General features: G+C 43.2%; 1 protein-coding gene across 3 annotated transcripts in view; it reads left to right on the top strand.

Annotated features, from left to right (window-relative positions):
* Positions 1 to 26,049, top strand: part of zfhx4 (zinc finger homeobox 4) — an 83,510-nt gene that overhangs the window by 34,388 nt on the left and 23,073 nt on the right. For all 3 annotated transcript variants that reach the window (XM_063483849.1, XM_063483848.1, XM_063483850.1), the window contains exon 6: positions 10,825 to 11,059. In XM_063483849.1, the coding sequence (XP_063339919.1) occupies positions 10,825 to 11,059 (235 nt within the window). The remainder of the gene's footprint in view (positions 1 to 10,824; positions 11,060 to 26,049) is intronic.

Here is a 26,049-nt window from a genome sequence, read left to right as displayed (position 1 = left end):
GACTTGTGTGATGGGGAAATGGACAGGAGATTGACTCCCATAGATTTGCATAAAAAGTCATTGTGCTGGAATAGAAAAGAGACTGGATCTATTTCAAATGCATGGCACCGTTTATGACACACACACACGCACACACACTCTTAAATTCATATGTCCATAAAGAGGTATAGCGTTACATACATTCATAGAGACGCACTCGTTCACAATTGTAGTCATCAAGTTACCATTCCCACTTGAGCCCGTGTACGCTTGTTCCAGACACAGGCTCTTGATCACAGCGTCCTTGTCTCAGACTCGCAGACAGACTTAAAGAGTTGCTGTTCTCTTCAAAAAGGAATGTTCTCAGCCACTTCACGCTAGATGCTACTTGACTGCTAGATATAGATTTTCATATTCTGTCATGGAGACAGATGATGCCAACAAAAGTTCAGCACCTGAGCAGATAAATTAATTCACCTCTGTGTGGGTTTTTTTGTTTTGTTTTGTTGTTGTTTTTCGCCAGAAAGGTTGTCCGTCCCTCTTTCTTTTTCTTTTTTTCTGATGCCAGTTAGTAGATTATTCAAATCATCTCCTCTTTCACCTGCATGGAGATTACAATAGAAATCTTTCAGAGGTCCGGGGGTGGTGAAGTGGGTGGGGGAGGGAGGATGGAGGGTAGCGGCTAATTAAAGCATAAAAGCAGGTGTGTGTGCACGGGTGTGTTTGTGTGTGTGAACTCTGTAGCTGTAGCTTTCTGTTTGACGGAGAGGTTTGAATGGACAGGCTTCCCCACCCTCCCCCCTTCTGCCAAATAATCCTCATAGATATTAATAAGAGTTTCGCCCCTTCTCCCTCCAACGCCTTTACCAGATGGTCGGCAGAACATGAGTGTTTATACACACATCTGTGGGTGTGTGTGTGTAATGTCCAGCTTTGGTCCAGCTCTTGACTGACACTCATATGTAATGTTTAATTTCCCTTCTTAAATTACCTCAAATTCTTGACTTTTTGATGAGTTTGTTGACCAGGTGTGTGTTCATGTGCGTGTGTTTTTTTTTCTGTGTGTGACACAGAAAAACAGACTGAGCTGGTTTCTCATATTAATAGCTAGATGTGATCCCTTTCATAATCATTCGCACCCCTCTGAGGTGTGGGTCATTTGGGCCGCGTCCATGTGCAGGGGACTGTGAAGCAGATCGAGGCTGACAGGTATGGGAACGATAGCAGAAGGGGGGGTGGGAGGGGATTGTGAAGTGTGCAAAAGGAGGGGGGGGTCAGTGTCTTCCAGACCACCAGAAGGAAGGGAGCATTGCTGGGATGTGGGAACAAAGGAGTAACCAGAAGTTTCTTTTCCTTTTTGTCTTTTTCCCCTCGTCTTAACATTCCCACCCTCACTATATCCCAACAGACGCTCAGATACACACTTCCCTCCTCCCGTTTTCCATCCACATGCCCCCTACTCACACACTTGTCTTCCTCTAACCTTTTTTTTTTTTAAATATCCCAAACTCCGCCCTATCCTCGCCTTTCTCTTGGGTCTTGATCATCCTGTTAGGACAAAGATAACAAGATTGTTTAGGGGGAAAAAAAAGAAAGAAGAAGAAGAAAAACAACTGAAAACAAAGTAATAATCAAAGAAGGCGCATGAGCTCAAACATGATCTCTCGGGGGCGTGTTGTCTCCACTTTTGATGCATTGATTTGATCAGAGCAGCCTCAGACAGATCACATGGCAGAGAGATCAGATAAATACTTTTTGTGTAAGTTCATTAGCTTTACTTTTGAAATCACCTGACATTAAAAATGTGCGCTTAATTTGCAAGAAAGCTGACAGGAAAAATCGTAGCCTCTTTTTTTTTGTAGCTCCGTTCTTGAAATAGTCTAAAACGTTACATCAGCTTAAAAATGGTATTTAGGCAGCCGTGCTTCTTCCCTCTCATGAAGCTATCAGGATATTGATATGGACAAAGTTGAACTGAAATACTCCTCAACGCCCCTCTAAATCAATAATCGATCGATTGGAGGTAATTGTGCTACTCCCTTGGAACGGTCCCAAGTCACCCTCTCTCCCTCTCTCTTTTGCCGTCTCTCTCCTTCTCACACTCTTTGTGTCATTATCAGCATGTGGACCCATATTCGGTATTTCAGCATTCCAGCTGTAATTGATTTTAACCATTAGGTGCTCAGTGAATAGATAAGTAGTGGGAGATATTCGATTATACGGTGAAAGAGAGAGACGGGGATGAAAAGAGGGAGAGAAAGAAGGAGGGAGAAGGATTTAGGGATGTTGCCGGAGAGCTGCAGAAAGGGGAGCTGACCTGTCCTGCTGTCTATCCGTCTCTACCACTGGCCTTCCATCTTTGCGGCAGCACAATACCGCTGACCTCCTGTGAGTTCAAGCAGCTTAGTTTCTGCGAGGTAATCCCTAATGCTTTGAAATAGACCTGATAGAAAGCCCACTTACTTGTTCAGGATTAATGTGGTTTGTGTGTGTGTGTGTGTGTGTGTGTATTGGGGGTGCGTGGGGTGTGGAGGTGGGAGGGTAGTTTCCAGCACATTTAGTTAAATTAACCGATTCGAATCATGATATTCACTTCTGACTGCGAGCAGCGCCTGTAAAAGCATGTCACACTTTATCGACAGACAGGTGGGAGACTTGCATCCTTGTGCATCACCTGTCACACATTATTACCCCGCTCTTCTCTGTTGTTTGTGTCTGGATTCGCTGTGCTGTTGCCAGAGCGCTGTTATTTCCTTTCAGTAGCTGCCCATCGTTTACAGAAGCCATTTTGTATCTTGAGTGCAACAGAGGACGGTATCGTTTTTCAATTGTTTTCTGAAGATACAAGTCAGACTTTTTTGTTTCTTCCCTTTTCCGCTGCCCTTTTCTCCTCTTTTCCTCATTCTGGCAGGAGTTTAGGATAGGACTAGGGGCAGGAGCAGAGGGAGGGGGGACAAAGGCAAACATTTGAGTAATCTTCAAAGAGCCCATTGGTATGTTGAGTGGACGCTGGTATGCGGACTGCGGCTGAGGCTTTTTCAGGGGAAAACAATATCCTTCCTTTAGATGGCTGGGGCCTGGGCAAACACCACTAGCTAGGCAACTCTGCCCAGTGCTGCCACCGCTATCGGCTTACCCTCCCGCCTTCCCTTGTCTCTTGCAAGAATTGGTAGTCTTCTTCATTGCTGGAACAGAAGCAAGAGAAAACCCAGCTTGGCAAATGTGGGGCTCAATGACTGAGTTTGTGTGACATATCTCCAAATTGTTTAACTGGGGGAGTTTTGATGTCAGCTGCTAAAGAAATGGTCGCACTCTGTATAAAAATAGTAGCAACGAATCAAGTGAGCCACGTTGTAGGTCACCTGCAAGGCACCTGATTTCCTGTGGCAATATGCAAAACAAGTCTGCTGAAGAGGTACATTCATTGTGCTGTTCCTGGCAGAGAGACCAGCCTAACATACACACACCTGGACGCAGCCTTTCTGCACAACAAGCCACATTTCCATACCGTTTCCAAGGAATAATACCTGACACTGTTTTTTTTAAAATTCGAATGTGTAATATAAGAATACAAACGACAATTGTATGCTTCTTTGTTATGAAGTTGATTATTCATTATATATACCACTATGTAGAATCTATAGTTGTAGATGGGCACAGTGATATGTCTATCAAAAAAGCATTAAAAAGCAGATCTATTTGATAAATACGACCATTAGAAGAAAGAAGCAGGCAGTCTGCCATTTTGTGACAGTTTCAAAATGAACTCCCTTTTGTCCAGTAATCACTAGCCATTTTCTCACGAGGATCCACCCCAGGGATAATTTCTCCCATTTCTCTGTCATTAGCAGGGCCTGGTATTAGGCTTGTGTTTTGTTCCCTGTACCTTTTGTTTTGTGCTAAGTGAAACCATGCGACAGGATAGGGGCTAACTGGAAAACAATACTCCCCTTCACAGGCTCAGGAATGTGTAATTAGTGATTTGAACCCAGCTACGCTCGTCTAGATTCTTCCCTATCATTCTCTCTCTCGCTCTCTTTCCATCTCTTGTTCTTTTGTTCTCCTTGTCACAGATTTTCTTCACCCCGTGTATCATCAAATCTTTCGCTTAGTGTTGTTCACTGTATGCTTCTGTCATTCCTTTTGTCACACTTTCTCTTGGAGACATTTTTTGTAGCAAGTCCCCACTACCAACAGAGCAAAGCAAAACAAACTTGGCAAAAAGTCACTGATCCTTTTAGCACCAAAATTATTTTACCTTGTCTTCCTTTTCAGTTTCAGTTAAACAGAACAACAACCGTGTAGCGCAAACTTCTTTGATGATACAGGTAAATGAGCTAAAGTCCCAGATTTGGAACCCTTTAACTCGTGTTTTTCGTAGACCCTGTCAATTAGAACTTGCTTTGATTCCCCAAAAGCATCTTGGTGTGTTGGGAAAATGGAAAAAGATGAGCCCTACCCAAAAGTCTTAGCACACTGGCTGTATAAAATATAACAGGCTAACAAGCATGCTAGCACTTCAGTGATCTTCATCTCAGCATTTCACAATCTATCTCTGAGTCGGTGGAAAAGATAAAATCAGTGGCACAGTGGTTTAGGGAAATAGGGAGGTCTGGTCAGTCTCACCTGGTGGTGATGGAGACAAGCGGGGGGGCTTTTAGACCCTAATGGGCTAAGGTCAGGATAGCTAATAGGGAGTAAGTGGCTGAGCCATGCTGTCTAAATCTAATGCTAATGTAAATACTGATCCATTTTCATGGGGGATGGAGGTGAGCTGGCTTTCAAGACATCCAACACACATACACTTGAGCTTAAGTGAGTAAGGAAGATCTGCTCTGGTGTCTTTGTCTTTTGTAATCTGCAATTTTTGAAACTACACGTTAATTTCCTTGCTGTCCACTGATTAGGACAAGAAAAAGTTAATCATGTTATAATTTAGCAATGTTGTGTTTTAGGAGGGAGACTAGAGGTCAGGCAGCTGTGAACTTCAGATTGATCTTTATGTCAGTTGCACGTGTCACATTTTCATCAACATGACAAACACGAATGATTTTAGATTTACTTCACTTATAAACCTCTATTGCTATTTGTCTGCAAATAGTAAAGAAGGAAGAAATGAAGTGAAGAAAGAAAGAACAAGTAAGGAGCAACAGAGAAAGGGAGAGAAAGAGACAAGGAGACAGCACAGAAGTGGAGAAAATGTAGTATGAAGGACTCATTGTGATAATTCATTTATTTGTCTTGGCAGTGATTATGAGATGAATGCTTATTATTATTGGGTGACCTAAGCTAAGCTCATCCACAGGCCCCTGAACCTCATGGATCGGCCCCAGAGCTGTGATTCAATGTGATTGCCAGCAGCCAGAGCCGGGAGAAACAGGAGAGCCAATTTAGCTCTTGGAAATATTTTTCTTTTGCATTTATGAAAATGAGAGCCTGGGCAGGAGGCAAAGGAAAGATGACCATCAGGAAATAAAAGAAGGTCGGGTCAGTTGGGTTCAGGTGTGCTGGGATTGCCTTGTGTTGAATCTTTAGATTACACACTGTGGCTTTGTAGGAGAGGGTAACTGCAGACGTACACTGAGTGTGTGTGTAAATTGGTGCATGTGCACTCAGCACTTTTTTTTGTACTTCTATATGCATATTTATTTTTTGTGTCTGTGCAGCACTGACGCTGACTCTCTACCACCGCCTCTGTTTTCTTTATCTGTGGAAGGAAGGTGGCACATACCTGGGCTCTCCGCAAGTCTTTTGAGCAGTGCAGTCTGCCAGTGAATCCATTGGCAGCAATCTTGCGTTACATCTATGTCTTGGGGGCTGAGTGTCGGTTAGCAGTAACATGTGTTAGGGAGCTGGTAGCACTGATGGAATTCTACACTTGGCAGCCTTCCAGGCAGTACTGGTATGTGTTTAAAATACTTTCAAGGAACAATACATGCTTTTGTTGTTTGCTGGGCCAAGTGGGGCTGTTTTTGTCTCTGATGGCCCTCAGGGGCCCAGGGGATAGCACTGGAGGCTGGTGACGTTCTTAAAAAAGGGGGGGAAAGGTACAACCAACAAAACTCCCTGCTCCCCCCAAAAAAAGAGAAGATACAGATGAAAGGATATAAAGAGGTTTTTATTTTCACAATGTGCGGGGTGTATATTTGCATGCATGTGCATACTCTCAGAGGAATCAAAAACAAAACTGAATGTATGCACTTCTTTACATACGCACGCACGCACATGCACACAGCACCGGTTATTAAGGCATAACCGCTGTGGCGGAGAGCTCCCACTTTCAGCATGTATTCATTAGCTGCCTGTTTCTACACTTAATGACAGGAAAGAGTCCTGTTTGTACTGAATACTCTAATTTGTCATTTGCTTTATAGAGGAAAAATGCAACCCTACTGCCTGGTGCTACTTTTGAATTTTTTTTCACGTTACCAGAGAACGCATCACAATCACAGGCAAAGACAAAAAAACACAAAAAACAACACAAAAAAACACCCGACTGAAATTATAGACAGACGCAAAAAATACTTATGAGATAATATCAAAAAAAAATGTGGAGTTAAAATTACTAATGCATAAAAAAGGCACGCACACATTCGCACAGTCATAGAGCAAAAAAGAAACGGTGGATTGAAATTATACCCACACGCGCTCTTTCACGTACTCGTACATGCACAGGGAGATAAAAGAAGTTGTGAGGAGATGTCTTTTGGCTTGGCTTATTAAGAATTCAGTTAATGAGGCAGCTTTGTCACCCCAGATAGAACAAATGGATACGAGACAGCAGCGCCGCTATCCTTCCCCGCAAACCCAGGCAGCGAGCCGAGGGGAAGATGTGTGTGTTCTCGTGTTTACTTGTGTGTGAGAAAGGTGTTTTGTAAACATCTCATTCTGCATAATGAATGCAGTCCTCTGTCGTCCTCAGTCACACACACAGCAGCAGCAGCAGCAAACTGCTACACCAGGGAGCTTCCTTTACCTGTCAGACTGACTCTCCTCCCCTCTCCCAAAAACAAGTCCCAGGGTGTTTTTGCATGTGTGTGTGTGTGTGTGTGTGTGTAAGTCACTGACAGCATTGACTGTCTTGTGTTTCTGACAGCCAAACGGGAAGTCCTGAGTATTGTAATTTACATTGTGTGTGTGTGTGTATCAGACAAGCACTCCTTGTGTTTTAATGTGTCGGCTAATGTCTGAGTGAGCACCCTGGTCGCTTTCGGTCTTCACTCGCTCAAACCTGGTAACATTCACATATATATCTACATATTTCAACACAACAGTAACATGCACATATTTAAACGTTACCTCACACGCATTTCTATTTTCAGTTTGCCACAATGATATATTTTTGCAATTCCCTGACCAGAAGAGGGATCTCTCTGTCTCTCTCTTTCTGTCTGAGCCTATTTGGGTCCACGGTAACGATCACTTGCTGCAACACCAGAGAAACACATACTGAGAGAGCCACTGTTGCTCTCATATGTGAGCTCTACTATAAATGTAACTACACGTCAGGCAGTAGTGACGTGGACGTTTGCGGTGTGAGGATTAAAGGAATTTCCGGTCACTACGCAAGTTAGGACGTAGATTTCCCGCAGAAGTCTAAATCAAGCTTGAGTGGAGAGTACTAAACGTTCTCTCCGCTAGTCACACTATTAGAATTGATGCTGACAATTGACAATAACATATTGATAAAGCCAGCAATGTGGCATATTCGATGACTGAAAGGGGTTTTATGTGTGTGCATGTACCCCCTTTGCCATCTAGAGATGTCTCTACCCTGTTTAGATCCACCCAGGGAGTGCTGTGTAGCTGATTTTGATTGGCCCACAGGGAGTGTTGGCTTATTTGGTTGTTTGCCAAACACTAATCCCCAACAATTAACCACCAGGCACTCTGGAGAGGTGCCATATTGACAAGGATGGCTCTTTTTGCCATTCTGCGCAAAGACGCTCGATATGATACAAATGTGCGTACAACAAGTATACACACATACAGATCAGCAGCAGCATAAATTACATGCACATTGCAAGTAGACACACGGGGGCACAAACCCAGGAGCAGGAACAGTGTGTTTGTGTGTTTGAATATGCATTACACAGCCCACGCCTGGCAGGAGTCAAAGTGCTCCTTTAAAAGTTCATAAATCATGGATGTTCTGGCCTGTGATCACCAGACCGCCTGCATTTCAGGCCTGCGGAGTGCCAGAGAGCGACAGACAGCCCTCTAGTTTAGGTCTTAAACAAACCCTCTGGAATGTGCTGATGGGGGAAGAATTAATATTAGGTCTAAACCTATCTGGCATCCCAATTCAACCCTAAAGTATATCATTCAGCTTCTCTCAGCTGAAGCCTCACATCCTAAAAACATTACGATGTAACTTACAGCAGTAAAGGATGTGTGGTGTTTGAGGCCACAAGCGCTACAATTCTCCTACTGCCATTAGGAACCAGTTTAAGCCATCAAGTATTTTCTTCTGAAACTCTGCCTCTCCTGATAAGACTCTTAACTGTTATGGCCATGTCTGCTCACACACTTTCCAATTCTAGCGTGGTCTTCATATGGGGCTGTTCTTAACGTACTTCTCGAGGTTGTCACAAGAGGAAAGAAAGGCTTTGTTTGATTACCAGTTTTCTATTCAGTTCTAAGAGCCCCGCTTTCAGCTTCATTCAACTGTAACTGGGCCCCATTCCTATCAGAATGACGTTAAAATAAAAGTGTGTTTAAATGTCCAGATACGGTTAAGCTCAGAAAGAAGCTAATCCTGTTTTGATATTGTGGTTGTCCTAATTGATCAGAGGATGAATGACAGTCAGAATGTGTGCAACTACACGGGCTTTTGCATATGCTGTATAGCATATGGCATTGCTTTGAGAGGTCGTTTTCAACAGAAGGTACTTCAAGCACCTTCTGTTTAATGCCAGTGTTTAAAAAAACACTGAAAAGTTCATATTGAAAGAAAAGCCATGACGTCACACTTTCTTGTTTATGCATGTGATATATGCGTGCTTGCTTCCGTAGCAAAAGTGTGTTTCCACAGTGAGGCTCGGCAGCCCAGTTTTCCTGCGAGGTAGGGAGGGGAAGAAAGAAAAGAAGCAAAGAGAAAGAGAGAGAGAGAGAGAAAAAAAAGAGCGAGGGAGGCCTCCTTTCACAGAGAAACAAAGATAGCTGTAATTAATGGCCCTGAGCTCTGGACTAGGGGAGCTTTCTTCTGACAACTCCGACTTAATTAAAACTTAAGACTTCTGAAAGGGCCTCTGACTGCGAGGGGACGTCCCACCGTCTCGTGAGAAAAACCTCGCAAGATTTCCTACAAAAGAAAGAAAGAGGGAGAGACAGAGAGAAAAGATGTGTTAGTGGCTGTAGCTATGTTGCTAATCCCTGTTTGTCAAAGGAGGAGGGGGGGGGGGGTTAGAACTCATACACCTGCGACCCACTCCTCCCACCACACACACACACACACACACACACACACACACACACACACACACACACACACACACACACACACACACACACACACACAGACATTTTTCCAGTCTCTCTCTCTTCCTGCTCCATATAGCTTGATGCAACTATACTCGGGAGGAAGTATTACCTGGCTAACTTTTCATTTGCTTCCAGAATGAAACGTCTTCCTATAGGAAGAGGTGAGAGACTCAGTAGGGCTAGCACATGCACACTTGTCATTATCTGCATTAATTCATGCATAGAACCCTGCACCTCTTTCTCACATGGCTGTATGAATAAATCTTAACAAAGTATAAACTAACCTTTGCGAACCACCCCTGTGTCTCTGCCATGCTATCTTTTCCCCTCTCTCTCTCTCTCTCTCTGTCTTTGTTGCTCTCTTTCTCTCTCTCTCTCTCTCTCTTCTCCCCTTCACAGAGGATCAGATAATAAAAGCTTGGCCTGGTCTTTTGTTTTTGTGCATTGTTCATTAGCCCGGCAGCAACAACAGAAGCACACTTGATATGCTTGGCTTGACTGGGTGTATGGGAGTAGGGCAAGGTGGGATGGGGGCTGTGCGTGCATGCCTGTGTGTGTGTGTGTGTGTGTGTACATGTGTGTGGGTGTGGGTGTTTGTGCACCTACATGCACCGAGGGCAGGGCAAGAGGTAGGGGGTAGCTTTGCATGGCTGCGATGCCATTAAAGAGGCAAGTGGAAATTAGGGGCTTGCAACTGACAGCACACATTGAATGAGAAACCCCCGCAGCTGCTAACAATACGGAGAGCTGGACAATGTGCATGTTAAAGACAAAAACGGTGTTCTGAACTCAACACCTTGTCTGACTTTTTATGTGGGGGGGATTCAGTCTTTGCATTACTTAGACGATATCCAGTTAATTGGAAATGTTAGTCTTTAAACTAAGCTCAGCTGCTTAGAAGTTATATCTATTTCTGTTTGGTAGTTTCATGTTTGTCTGTCCCTTTTATATCTTGCCTTTATGCCTATACCTTTTGTAAATATATAGTTCTTGAAGATCTTTACTTGTGCATTAGACCTATCTATATAAAAGAGCCATTAGTCAGGAATCTTGCTCTCTAGTATTTTTCTTTCAAAAATATCTATAATACCACTGTAGCCAATAATGGGTCTGACTGAAATGTTGACTATTGACTTTTTGTTGGCTTTTTTAGAACCAGGCAAGTGGGATTTCTGGGTGTTTGAATTTTTGGAGTTCAACTGGAAGGATAATAGAAGGAAGGTTTTTCTGGCCAAGTTTAAAATGTTACAAAGATATCAGGAAAAAAAAAACAATGAAGTTGCTCCTGCTTTGAAATTTTTGAATTGTCCCTAAAAGGTGAATGCATCTAACCTTCAGACTCTCTACTTCTCTGTTCCACAGCATTTGCAGAAGCTGGACAGTTCGTACAGCCCGGAGTCATGTATCTACTACTGCACGCTGTGCGACTACTCCACCAAGGCCCGCCTCAACCTGGTGCAGCACGCCCGCTCAGCTCGCCACCAGCAGAACGAAGGACTGAGGAAACTCCAACTGCACCAGCAAGGCCTGGGAGGAGATGAGGATGGGCTGAGCCTTCATGAGCTGTTCCATGTCAAGGAGTGCCCCAGCAGCCAAGGTCTGTGCTTTTTCAACCTACTTTGTTTGCTTTAACTGTTGATACTTAAGAATATTTGTTAGTTTTAAGGCTATTTAAGTTAATACTTTGGGGATTAACTTTTTGCCACATCTTTTATTTTTATTTTTTTCTGGTGGAGTGCACACATGGCCTGACTTTAACATTTTCTATTGGCTTCCACTTTTGTTTTTCTTTTTGTTGTTCTTCTTTTTTTTAGATTTTTAAAATCTTGATATTAGCTGAAGTGGTCAGTTTTCTTTGCTTGAAGTCAGATTCCTCAATCTTTACTCCTTAGACTCCTCCTATCTCTTCCCCCCCTTGCATCACTCTCTCTTTCTTCTGTCAAATCTCTCTCACTCCGTTCTTCATTCCCTCCTTCCTTTGGCCTTCATATCCAGATCACGTCTCTCGATACAGGCCCGTCCATTCCTCCTAATCTTTCCAAAATGAGCATACTGTTCCTATTAGGCTGCTGCTCTTATATCTGAAACATGCACACACACACACATAGACATACACACACACAGTGTCCCGTGCACAGGGACATCCCAAGCAGGCAAGCAGTCAGCTTATGAAATTTCACCTTGGGAGGATCTCATAGTGAAAGGCCTGTACACACATACGTTACTCACACACATGTATGCTATGGCTGCACAGTCTCTCCCTGGAGTGAGCTTTCATTTCCTTTCTCATGACCAAAGCAATTTGGCTTTCATTTAAGAGTCTCCGTCCTGCCAGCAGCTAATAAGTGTAACAGAACTGTAAAACATTCAGAGAGACAAAAAAAAAGAAAGAAAGAAAGAAAAAAAGATTAATCGTTTTTCTTTGAGTGGGGGGTTGGATGGTGGGTAAGGGGTTGCAGGGTGTAAGGGGAGGGGGCTGCGTTGTAATTTAAACCAGAAGACAGAGAGTCAGGGTCCATTATTTAGTCATCCCTATGTTAATGCTGCCGGGAGAAAATGAGCGCTTAACTTGTTTTTGCTTTGCTTGACCTGCAGGAGCGGGTGGAGTGGGGTGTGGTGGTAGTGCAGGGGGGAATGGGGAAAGTAGGGGGGGGTAACACATTTTGAAGAGCATTCCAGCATAGCATTAGCCCATACATCTGTCTCTGTGTGTGTGTATTTAGGTGTGTGTGTGTGTGTGTGTGTGTCAGCTCATGTGTATTCCACCATGAATCTGCGCTCCCCAAAGTGTCCTGTTTATACTGTACATATACTCCCAAAACAGATGGGGGCCCAGCGCTTAGAAACATATGTGAGTCCTAGCGCACACACACATGCACGCACACACACACACACACACACACACACACACACATTAACAGGAGACGAGCTCCCTGTCCTGGAGTGGAGACTGCTGCTGGTGAATGTTTGGTTTTAATTACACATGGATCAAAGTTTCGGTGAGATTTGGGGTGCAGCAGAAAAGCATGCTTAGATAAATCATTACCTTACATTTTAACATAGCCACCAACCCACCCCCCTTCTTTCTCATCTCCTCTTTTTTTCCCCCCTCCCTCCCCTCTTTGTTTCTCTCCTTCTTTGTCCTGCTTATTCCTCCAGCTCCTGTCCATTTTTTTCTCCAGGCCTTTTAACGTTTTTTTTTTCTTTTTTGTCCTCCTCCCCTTCCCTTTTTAAATCTCAAACCAGTGCGCACAAGCAGGTTTTAAACCTGTCAAAAGCAATATTTGGCCGCTGCACCAAATTTCCAATGTTCCACTCTTAAAACGCACTAAATTTGTTGCTTGGACCCTCATTTTATACCTTGGCTTTGAGATGGCACATGGTGAATTTCCATGAGGAAGATAGTGTAAAACCTTAAGCAGACGCTGGCACCGTCCAAAATGCTAAGCCACTTTTCTGGATGCCCTTCTTTTGCCCACTCTATATAACTTTTTTCTGAACAACGGTATTCTTTCACATGGTACGTGGTAAATGTTTCAAAGGCTACTTCCTTGTAGCCCATAAGTATTTGGCAGGTGTACGCAGTGAGCGAAGTTACAACCATGTCAAGGAGAGATCAAACACTGAGAGTCAGTGGAATAAATTGAGCTTGTGTTCTTGTTCTGTAGTTTGCTAATAAAATCCGTGTTGTTGTATTTGTTGTTTATTTTTAGGATTTTTTTTTTTTTTAACTTTTGGTTTCCGATTACAAAATAGTTCCTGTTAACGTTACACGCTAGCCCGCCTTACGAGAGAGAAAATGTATATTGCAATCGCTTTGGGCTCCCGCAGTGATATATGATGCGAGTGGGGTTTTTTTTTTTCAGCAATGGAAAATGCTTTATAGTAGGTAACATTTTCATCCAACGCTCAGTTTAAGGACCCTCTGTTTGTGTATTCGTGTGCTGTTAGTTTTCTGGGGCTACAACTCCTGACTCGAGCACTTTCTGTTCATTAGAGACTGGTATGAAAAAGATTAATTTAAGTGCTGACCGGTATCTTTCTCTTAAAGCCTGGGAGTTGGCACCAAGCCAGATAATTATAGGCTCATTTGGGAATAAGAGTTCTAATGCTCGGGACTTTATGTACATGTGAATGGCTTTCATTAAACAATTTTGATGCTGATTTTATGGCCTAATTAAGGATACGGTACTGGAGAGACACACCGCAAGAATATAGGTGTTTTGAACAAAGACAGGAGTGTACATGCAGTTCTTGTGAGCTTGTAAATGCATAGGTTTGCCGATGTATGTGTGCATTTGTGTGTCTTTGCGTTTTTCTGAGAACTTGTCGGTCTCTGTTGTCCTCTTGAGTGTTTAATTCTCGGAACCTGGGCCCAGCCAACTCACGCCTTTACCTTTGGTAAATACCGTTGTGAAGTGAGTGAACTCTGTGCTCGCTTGCCCGCTTGCACCCTTGCATGTGCAGCAGTTAGCACTCCCGGCCTAAACAGCAGGAACTTTTCACCGCAACCTCTCAACTGCGTCCTTCAGAGACAAAAAGCCCACTGTGTCCACATTTCTGAGATAAACCGTCCCTCTCTGTGTGCAATTAGAAATGATCAAGAAAATTGAGTTTATAAAAAATGCCAGTTTGCATCAGAAGAGCGGGCATAAATGAATTGCCTCTCAACATGGAAGGCTTAGAGGCCATTTTGCTTTGAGGGTCGTCCAAAAGTTATTAGAAAAATTAGATATTTTTTGTACTTCTCTGCGCTCTGTAATGAAGTTACGTCCTGAATGGAGCTGTTTAGTAAAACAGCTAAAAAAGAAAAATATGACAGATTGCGAGTCATGGGTATTCCATCATCGGTTTGATAATTTGAACAATTTGTTTAGCTGGATTTTTTGAGAAATTAACAACCTCTGAAGCTTAGTTGTTACAGCGATTTTTTTTCCTTTTTGCCAGCTCTGAATCTCTCAACCATTTGACCATTTATTTAACTACAAAGAGCATTTTCAGGAGGCGTGTGTGCGTGCGTGCAAGCATGGGTGTGTTTTTCTATGTGTTTCCTCGCCCATTAGCCCTGTGCTCCATCATGTGTAAAGCTCCTCATAAGCCAGACCAAGCAGAAACATGAGGCCTTTTCTGCATACTTCACTTTCTGTCTTTTTTTTTTTTTCTCCTTTCCTTGTTCCCTCTGTCCCTCTCAAAAAGGAAAGGGAGATGGGATCTTATGGAGGTAATTATGTCTGAGAATCCAGCCTGTCATCCATCCCTCCAACACCAACCCCACCACCCGCACATCTCCATCACTCTGTAAACCCCCTCCTCTCTCCCGACCCCAACCACCGTCACCCGACATGCATTAAAGAGGGAGGGAGAAGACCCTCTTTGTCTCAATCCCTGTTTTAAACAAAAGAGCTCTTCTGACTTAGATAGACCAGCAACACTTTTATCATGTGCGTGTGGGTGCACGTGCGAGTGTGTCCAGAGCCCTTTGTTTTCTCTGAGTGATAAGGCTCTGGGACATTTTTGGTCCTAGTTAAATTAGTGTAGCAGTGCTAACCATTTACATAGCAGCTGTAGGCTAAAACCTGAGCCTAATGGACTCTTATTATCCACATATATATGTGGCTGAGTGTGGATATAGATGTGTGTTTGTGTGCGTGCTTCCAGCAGGAGGTGGTGGAAGCACGGCCAGTGGGAAAGTGTGCCATCCTGCCTGTTTCCGAACGCACAGACATTCCTTGTTTTAAAATGCACGCCGTCGAATTGTGTCTGAGCTAAGTCGAGGAACCAAAAAACACAGAGAAAAAAAAGAAATCATCCCATTTTCAATGTGGGAAAGAGCATCCCAGAGAGCATTTCAATGTGATGACATTGAAGAAACTTTTGAGGTATTAGGTTTTACCTCCTCCCTCAGTTTCACTTATTCATCTTATGCCTCTTTTTTTTTTTTTTTTCCTTCGGGTGGTGGGGATGGTTTCGCCATTCCAGTGGTTGTCTTTTTTCGGAAAGGTCTCTCCTCAGACAGAAGTCTATTTTCAGGGTTTGTCTCAGTAATTTGTGGCCATTACATAAACATTCATGGATGGCCAGAGGACTGAGAGAAAGGATGCAACACACACCCAGATCTAGCAAAACCACTAGAGTTAGCATAGCGGTGGCCATTTTCTCTTTTAAGTTGTAGAATGGAGAGGGTGAAACCAGATAACTAGCTCATGAAAGGACACTTCAGCCCTTTATTAGGAACAGCTTTAAGCATTCATCTATTAGATATGTACATTTAGAACTGCTCTGGATAGTTTAAGCCAGCCGGTTATAATGCATATCGATTTGCTCACATCCAGATGATTAAATGCAGTCATTTATTTTTGACCTTTTCTTCTTCATTTACCGTGACACAGGAAGTTACTTACATACTGTAAAAGGTAAAGTCCACAGATTTCAGTCAGATGGGATTCATTCCTCGCATAATAAAAACCTGGAATGTTATTTTATGTGTCCAACACGAATACAAATACAGTTTCTGGGGGGGGAACTATTCTGATGAGAGTGATGTGATTTTGCCCAAGAGGATTTTTGTAAAGCATGTAGCTTTTTATTGCCGTGCAATTAGTTGGAGACAATACTCTGCATTTTAAATCATTTGTCAAATCAAAATAAGACACATTCATATATGTATATTATTATATTTTCGGCAAGTAGCAATTTACCCCAAATTTCCCAAAACCATATTCTCTATGGCTGAGGGAGTAAAAGATGTGGTCATTTTTTGAATAATTCCATCCAAGCAAATTATAATTACTTTGTGGTCTCTGTGTGTGTGCACACAGAAAAAAAATGGGCAGGAGCCCGACTTGTGCCTCAGAAAAAAAAAAGTGCCTCGTTCACCATAAACTATTTTTGCAATGGTGTGTCGGGGCGGTATGGGCTCAGCCGATTGTTTTTCTTTGAGTTGAGCAGCTCTTTGGTGTAGGGGTATTACCCCGTCTAAATTGTTCCCTCATGTTTTCCGCCAAGGTTCTGTGCCCAACACACTGACAGTTATAATTTGCAGAAATTGCGCTGATTATCTGAATTAGCATACCTGACCAATGCCACATTAGTCTTATTTACAATACAAAGCCGTGGGGCTCTGAGGACGCATACTAAATATGACTTAACCCTTTGAAGAGGGGACTGGCGTCACAGGGCCAGAACGTCTTTCACGTCAATGATATCACAAAGAGCTTAAGGCCCCCCACTCCATATGGACCTGAAAGCCTCTGGAAGACTCCTGGAAAGGGAAGTGGTGAATGCAAAGTCCAAGGACCATATTGAAATCACAGGTTTATTGCAAGTTTTCCCCTTACTCTCAGGTTCTTTTGACCTTTGTCTTCCCATATTTTTTTTTCACCACTTAGCTGTTCTCCCCATCTTGTTTTTCTTTTCCTTTTCCACCCCCCACCCCCACCCACCCTCTTCACCCCTGTTCTTCTTTATTTTCTTCTCCCTCACGTCTATTCTTTTCCCTCCCCAATCCCTTCATACACCCCCTGTCCATTGACTCTTAACCACAGATGGACAAAACAATGGCCCATGTCACACAGCATTAAGACAAACAATCCAGTGATGGGAGGAGGGTTGTGTGGAGCCGGAGCCACGGTAACCAGGCAATACGCTCACTGGTCCAAGCAGCCACTAATCTCAGACAGCGATGATACAATTCACAAATGGACACTGAAGGCAGCCTGTACACACACACGCTCACAGCCACATGCAAAAAAAAAAAATAGGAACATTAAGAAGTATAGTTACTGGGCAGCATTTCTGCAAAAAGTTTTATTTTCTTGTGTCCGTCTACACTCTCCTCTCAGTTTCTCTTTCCTCATCCATCAATGGGAGGTATAGAATTGATAGCAGGTATTGATTACCAGTTGGCTAAGGCTAATCTGCTCTAACCGGAGGAAGCTTTGCACTTACAGCGGCTGTCAGTGGCTTGTCGTGTGTGTTTCTATTTGACTGTGCAGCATTACAGTAGCAGTAACAGTATTTTTTTGTCTCAACTGCTTACCTACAGCATACTAATGGTCCAAAAGCAAGGTGGTACATTTAAAAGAAAAGAAACAAATAAATAAAATAATAATGGGGCTAATCTGGACATTACTTTGATTTTTTTCAGAAAAAGGGAAACGTATGTTCTGTCTGCCCAAAGAAGCTCCGAGAGACATGCCAAGTTTCACCTCCCTACCTATGTGAATAAGACCCATCTCCCTCTTGCTTCTTTTCTTCATCTCCCTAATAGGAAATTTGAGCACACTGTGTGAGATTAAAGCAGAGAATCAATGCCTTGTGAGCAATCATTTCCAGACAAATCTCTTTCATCTTTTTTTTTCTCTCACCCCCCCCCCCCCCCCCCCCCCTTTCTCTCTCCCGTTCGTTTTCTCTCCCACCTCCTAATGCTAACAGGGGGTCCTGTGTCATGACATCCCTTTTGCTTTTATCATGTCCTAATAACATTCTGAAAATAGAGAGAGAAAGAGGAATGTGACAGAGAAAAGAGGGTGCGGGGAAAAAAAAAGAACAAGAAATGGATAGACTGATAAAAATCCATTGAATGAGCATGGTTCTTGATTTGTGCTTTGATGTGGATGTCTTTGTGCAAATTAGACAAATATGCCCGCTGCTTTAGTCATCTCGAGGCTCTTCAAGAGATGCCATCTCCTCTTGCCATCTTTTTTTTTATAAAGGATCGAAGGAAGGAGGGAAGGAGTGAGTGACAAGTTCATTTAAGGGCAAAAAAAATATACATTTCACAAAATGCAAGTGATTGAAGAGAGACAAGAGGAGGCTGAAGAGAAGTTTTTCTCGCTGTTTAAAATTATAGTATATAAGAAGTAGCCTGTATAAGGCAGTTGAATAAAACTGAAAATCTAAAAAGCTATATACATAAAAAAATGCTTTTGTTCTGCTTGGTTAGATGCAAAAGGTGTTTCACCTTGGTGCATAAGTCTAATGGGCAGGGATACACACATATACACACACACACACCTTGGCCAGACCTTTGTTTCAAAAGCAGGTTAATGGGGAGTGAGGAAGAGGAGCGTTGCAATTTTCTGCTCTTTAGGCGCCAGAGAATTCTCTCCAGTGTAAGAGAGACCAGACTCTCAGCGTAATAGGCATTTTACACCCTCATCACCCCTTGCACAGACACACACACAAACATGGACACACGTTCCCCAGAAATGCGTGGGAGTGTAATAGGCATTCTATGGTGTGTATTGCCCATCCCTAGAGAGCCAGTAAGTGTTAGACATGCATAGAGTCGGCAATGAGACAATCAGCATGCTGAAATTGAAACCTTGTCTGGAGTCACACAGGAGGGGAGGACGATGTGCGAGAGGAGAGGAGGAGAGGAGAGGATTAACTATATAGACTGGAGGACCAGGGATAGGAGCACAGATGGCGGCAGAGCGAGGAGATCCAGAATAAGAAGAGAGGAGAGACAGAGGGAGAGGAAATAGGAACTGATGTTTGTTTAATTGCCTCATAAGTGATGACACAGATAATTATGTCGAAAAAGGGATGCTCCTCTTAGGCAGGGCCAATGAGCAGCTGTATCTGTTGTGCGTGTGTGTTTCATGCTGTCTCTCCCTATAGCCCCATCAACTGTTGTCCCCTCAAGCCACATCAAGTATAGGACACCATTAAAGCAGTACGGTTTACGTCATATCAAATCATTCAGCTTAATTAACAGACAAGCACACACTTAAAACACACAGACACACACTCATCATTTGGAATCATTTTAATTACTCTGCAACATCATGATTATTAATATCTCTGCTTTGTATACCTGGGGATATGAAGGCGAGTGTGTTCACCTATATTTCCTGCGCTGCGCTTCCATGTGTGCAAGTGATGCTCCCTTGACTTCATATCTAATTGTCTTTTTTAATGACAATATTCCACTGTGTGCGGGCTGTATGTAATGAGTCAGGGTGTGTCAAAGTGCAGGCCTGAGCTGTCTGCTCGAGTTAAGCTCTTCCCGTCTACTGAAGAAGCCTCCAGCGTACGCACTCGCGCGCGCGCACACACACTCAAAAAGACCAGTATCAATGTGGGAGTTCCTGTATCTGACACGAGATTAAGAGGGCCAAGCGGAGGAACGTCGAAGAACTGCCCTGTTGCATTTGCAAGAAGGAAAAAGGACCGTCCTGTCACGCGCGCGCACGCTCAACACACACCAGCGCGAGCATCCTGTGCTGTAAGTGAGCAGTAGCCTGCCTTGCATTATTCACAGTGGCCGAGTGATCGAAGCCTGGTTCAATAACACTAAAGCGGCGCATGCTGGAGAGATTTGTCTTACAAAACCTTGACACACACAGGCGCACATATGCTCTCACACACATTGATTTTTGGTGGTGGGAATCTCCTAGGCTTTGGACGAAAGACAGGGACGAGAGAGGGGGCTTCCCCTGTCAAAGCAAACCCCCCCATACACACACACACACACGCATCGTTGTACTTATTCTGGACTTTACACCCGGATACGGTGCATAGGCAAACGGTGTAAGTGCATGTTTAATTCTCACAAAATCAGATCTGATAGATGGCGATGTCTGGCGATATCATGCATGCAAAAACGAAAGAAAAAGCTGAAGATAGGCGGCGAAGGATCTGCTTCTTAGATCTGATGGGGTTTCATTTACTGCAAGATGAGCTGATGGTAAAAAAAATTTTTTAAAAAGCAACGGAAAAAAAAAGTCTAACTGATCATATTTCTTTTTTTGCTGACTCCCCTCTTTTGCATTTTACCATCAGGGGGCTTTTTGCAAGCCAGGCAGAAAAAAAATCATGCATTGCCTGATATGTCATATCATTCTGCTGTAGTGCGTGTGTGTGTGTGTGTGTGTGTGTGTGAGTGTGTTTTTGCACAGGAGTGTTCAATTTGAAAGCCTTCACTTGATTTGAATGGAAATTTTTCTTATACATCAGCCACTTCATTCAGTTTCTTATTTTCTTCTGAGCGGCACAAGCAGCACCCTCCGGCGTTTTTGACATATTAACATGTATTGACAAGCCAGCGCTCGCATGCCTGTAAACACACAAACACACGCATATACACACACACCTCTGTCCCCCGAAGACCTGTGATCAACCATACCCAATCCCTTGTAATCATTTGGAGCACCCACACACACACATACACGCGTACACACATGCATGCACATGTATTTTCAGCTTCAATCCAGAGTAATGGTTTGGGGCAGGGGCTGAAGCAGTGGGCTTCTTTCCCTTAGCCCCAGTGTCTTAAGCTGCCATTGATTAAATGTTAACTGATATACTCGGCCCTGGCAATCTTGTTAGAGCTGGAGCAGGCAGGCAGCTAGACAGACAGTTTAGGACCTGCACCCTCCTGATCAATAGCACAGATAAAGATTTCATCCATCAATGAGCTCCCAAAACAAAAGGTATCTGATACCTGATTAGGCCCGCGGGGACACACGCACACACACAGATATGAGCATAAACACACTTTTACATGGCCACATGGGCTTCAGGCACATGAAGAGATCACACACACACACACACACACACGCGCGCGCGCGCGTTTGGATCAGGTAAATACTTAATTTAAAAATCTGTACATAAGCTTAAATAAGCGCACACTTCTCACACACACATTCTTTTCACTCACTTATTTTGTCCAGAATAATACCTCTAACAACCCCATCTGAAGTCAATCAGTTCCACACCTAATGGTGTAATTACGACAGATACGCACTCACGCTGAAGCGCACACTCCCCCGACACACACACACACACACACACACATATACACAGTCAAGTTTGCAGATAAGACAGTCCTGACTTTTCCCGGATGAAGGTTAATTATGCTGTGTAAGTTCACTTAGGTGTGGGGTTGTGTTTATCTAAAGAGGTGTATATATGTGTGTATATATGCACGTGTGTGTATGTGTGTGCACGTCTATTTAGATTGCACGTGCATGCCAAAGGCACCACAAAATGGATGAATCAATGTCTGCGCGACCACTACTGTTAACGTGTATCAATAATGTCCCCCCCATCTTCTTTCTCAGCTATTGTCACAGGGTAATTTGAAAGTCCAAGCCTTGCCGCAATTAAGACTTAATTATAAATCAATAAAAGAAGTCATTTGAATATTGATTTTTCCTTTTTCTTCATATTGTTAATATATTCCACACCCTGCCTGTGATTTTTTTCCCTTCCGTTTTTGTTACAATTTTAAGGGGAATCAATATTTCCCTTTACAGTCATCCGAGAAGTGTTTTGGCGTAATTGGAGCCAAAAACACAACAGGATGTCTTGATGGGGTTTGATACCCAGAGGTGGTCAGGGGGTGAAAATGTCACAGACCCTTAAATTGTGATGGATTCCCCCCCCCCCCCCCCCCCAAACAAAAAAGAAAGAAAAGAAAAAGAAAAGAAGAGCTAATGATACTTTATAGCACTCAAACAGTGATCTCGTTTTGGGAGATTTTGGGTGACATTTGTTGTCACGATGCCAAAAACGCATTTCCATAATTTTCACGGCTGACATTTTCTTTGATATGACACTGTATCAGAGCACACTCCAGAAATGATATCAATGCACCCCAGTAACCTGCATTTCATTTGATTAAATGATATCTTTGCTGTTTTATTTTCCTGCTCAGCCATTTTGAAGGGCTGTGAGATTTTCAAGTGGCGTGTCAGGGGCCGGGAGTCTAATGCATGGAAACATGGTGCTTTCTGTTTTCTGACGGCTAGCAGAGATAAGGTAGAGATATGGCTCTAGTACTGGCTCAAATCTAAAACAGATCCTGCTTGGGGGGAGGGGGGGTGGTTGGGGGAGTTTAGAAAGTGAAGGAGGGGAGGAAGGGGGCGAGGAGGAAGGGAGGGGTGGAGGTAGTAAGAAAAGGGAATATTATCAATCCTCTAAGTGTCTGGCGGTGTCTCTCTTTCTTTCCCTCTTTCTCTCGCTCTTTTTCTCCCCACTCTCCTTCAGTAATCTGATTTATTCGAAGCATATGTGTGCTGCTCTGTCTTTGTCTGCTTCTATTAGGGCCAGTGGGGGCCCATATGACATTGTTTAGCCAGTAATGAAATGGACATTTTTTGCATGTTTTTGAGAAAGTCAGAGGAAAGCCAACACTCCTTATTTGTAACTGTCTGCGAATACCATCTCCAGGGCAGTACAATACCATCTCCAGGCCCAGGTCTGTGCATGTGTGTGTGTGTGTGTGTGTGTGTGTTGCGTGTGAACATGTGTGACTATGTGTTACAGGTTCCATGTGGTCATTTTGGAGATGAATCTGAGCAACCTAATGAATATTTTGGCTTGAAGATATTTTTTTCTTCTTCTTCTGTGGCTTCTTATGAGTTCTGCCATCCTCTCTGACCTTAACACATTAGAGGCCCTGATGATGAACACATTTTTTGTTTTGCGCATGCCTCTATGACAAAAGACGTGTCACATATAAAAACGGTTAAGCGCTAATGGAAGCTACGTGGTGCTCGACTGAAGTCCGCATCGGTAACAAATACAGTTACCGAAAACCATTTGAAATTAATAAAGTGACTGGAAACACGGTTAGTTTTTTTTTGTCATCCTTATATGTGTAAAATACACATTTTTAAACATTTTTTTTTATCTGTCCTTTCTGTCTACTCAAATCTTCCCTTTGTTTTTCATCCAGGATTACAGTCTTGTTTTTTGGTGGCTCTGAAAGCAGATGGTTTTATGCAGCTAAAAACGGGACAGTAGCCCAATAGGATAAAGATCTGTTTAAGCATTATCCATTTGGCCACTGCCCGTCACAGGCCTATTTTAAGCATAGACACACACACACACACAGCCATTCTCTTAAACCATGGCAGCCATTTTATTAGATTCCCTGTTTTCAGGCCTCGTATTAGTTCTCGGAAAATAAATAAACCTTGAATACATGACAAGGACCGGTCTGGTCAGTTGAAAACTATATCTATCCTGCTCGTATCTTTGTTTACCAGTGTAGTGATGGATGGAGAGATAACGGGTAAATGGTGGCGCACAGGAACAGATGGGATAGGTATATGGACGGATAGCTGTGTGAAAAGATAGAAAAATAGATGGACAGATAGATAAATGGATGGATAGCTAGACAGATGAATGAGGCAGGGAGATCTTGTTGGGCTGATAGAGTTGAGCAGGTATGCCGAGAAACAGCTGCTTTCTTCATTAGGTTCATCTATCGATCTCGGACCCTTGTTTTGTGCGTGTGTGTGTGTGTGTTTGAGGGAGAGGAGAAAGACAGCAGGCTCTGTAGATAAGTGCTGGTAATAGAACAGAATGAATTCTTATCACAGAGATGGGAAGGCCATTAACCCTCAGCTCCTAGTTCTCTCTCTCGCTCTCTCTTTTTCTCCCTCCCACCGTCCTCCGGTCTGGACCTGACAGGTTCATGTTGGCAGGTGTGTGTGATATTTCCACTATGTGTGTGAGACTCTCCAAGTGCGTGCATGTGTGCGCATCTCAGCTGCCGCTGCGCAGCCTGCCCTATCGGCCAGATGTTTATAATCAGGGGCTAGATAAATATTGGCCCGAGGAATCATAAAAGGCCGGGAAAAAACAGAAAATAGAGAAAGAGACGGGAGGAGATGAAACAGAGGAGAGGAATCTTCTTTTCAAATTATTCTTAAATCCCTCAGTAAGCATGCCGTGCCGCCTCCTCAGTTCACCTACTCAGCCTAAGGTGATTCAAAAAGCCGAAATGCAATATGGCTGTTGTGTAAGATGCAGGTGTGAGTGTGTGTGTGTGTGTGTGTGTGTGCACGTGCGGAGGTGTACAGTAGGTGTGTTAGCCTATTGTATAAGGCCAGGTGTTGGGGCAACTTTTTTTTTATCCACCACTGAAACTTTTGAAGTCATATTTTTGTCCTGTGAAAAACCTTTTTGTATTTGCCATTAAAGAATCATTAACACCACCTTCCACACACACACACACAGAGACACACACACCCATCCACCCAGTGCCCACAGCACTGAAAATGAAACCCTTCTTAACACGAAACAACAGTTTCTGTCTGCGCAGCAAGCAAGACATGCAAGCCTTTAATCTTGGCTATGTTTATTCATATGATTTTTTTTTCTCCCCCCTCTTTTTTTTTCCAAAAGAGTAATAGGTGTTTTGTTAGTCGCCTGCAAGACAGCAGAGCGAGCAATTTGAGCGAAAGAAAATACAATGAAGAGTCTCAGGAAGTCGTAATTGACAACAACAAAGCAAATTTGGAGCTGCTGATACAAGCATTTTTTACACAAAAAGTCATTTTTTTCAGCTTATTCTGTCAGTTCAACTTATTGACATTCACACCAGGAGCGAATTAAATGTGACAATCCTATTGTCTGGCTTTCAGAGTCGACCTGAAACAATAGATATATATATATATATATATTTTTTTTTTTTTTTTTTTGCTGGTGTAATAAGTTTGCGTGTTTTTAACAATAAATGGCTCAGTGTGGGTGGATTTGAGAGTGTGGATGGAAACATGTGTGTTTGCTTGTGCTGGTGTGTTTACATGTTAGCATGTGGGCTGTGGACTTATGTGTATGAAATGCATTGAAAGCTGCGTAGGAGTAAATGTGTGTTATACGCAGAGATATTCATGGTCAGGTGTGTGTGTGAGGGGGAGAGAGGGAAAGCGTGTGCGGGTGTGTGTGTGTGTGTTTGTGTGAGTGAGTTATTCCCAGGCCCTGTGCAGGAGCTGTAGACCCTCTCTGCTGGGTTGATGTTTAGTATTTTAGACATGCTACATTAACAACATCTGGTTAAGATCTAAATGCTTGTTAAACGCGCTGAAATTCGGGGGGAAAGGTACAGAGAGAAAGGGGGGATAAAGAGGGAGAGTAGGGTAAATAAAGATTTGAGGGTGAGAGAATGGGAGGGGGGGATCAGTAAGTCTGTAAGGTTATTACTCTGGCAGTATTACCACTGGCCCTTGACTATGTGTGTGTGTGTGTGTTTCTTTGTGTATACGTGTGTGTGCGTGGCTGTGACTGTGTGGGATGGTGTAATGTTTCAAAGCTTTCCCCTTAAAACCTAGAGGCCAAACTAGAGCCACGCGCGCGGCGCAGGAATGTGACATCACAGGGCCCCCTGTTGCTCACATACGCACACATACGCACACATGGTCTCACAGGGGACGTGACCAGAGTTGTAAGAAGAAATCAGCATCAACATCATGCCTAAGTTGAGGAGACACGGGAGTCAAATGTGTTGCACAAAAACATTAAGGCTTCATTATTAGCACAGATAAAATGGACCCAGTATCAAGCCTGCATTATTAGACAGACTTAACACTCTGAAAATGCTCTGCTATACACAGTCCAAGCTACACAATAACAGATTCCTTGTCTTGTTGTTTTAGCAGTTCTTATATATTGTATATTTTCTTTGGCAGCAATTACAGTTTCAGTTGATGCTCCAATTTTATGGTATCCATGATTTAAGATAAACAAAATGCAAAACAAGACTTTTTTTTTTACTCCTTTACCCTTTAATGAGCACCGTCCTAGCCCTAAGGAAGCAAATTAGAGGCAGCTCAACCAAGCTAATGAATT

This window comes from Pelmatolapia mariae, linkage group LG9, assembly GCF_036321145.2.
Source record: "Pelmatolapia mariae isolate MD_Pm_ZW linkage group LG9, Pm_UMD_F_2, whole genome shotgun sequence".
NCBI classification, from domain to species: domain Eukaryota; kingdom Metazoa; phylum Chordata; class Actinopteri; order Cichliformes; family Cichlidae; genus Pelmatolapia; species Pelmatolapia mariae.
Note: the sequence above shows the minus strand (reverse complement) of the source record. Positions and strands in the feature narration are given on the sequence as shown.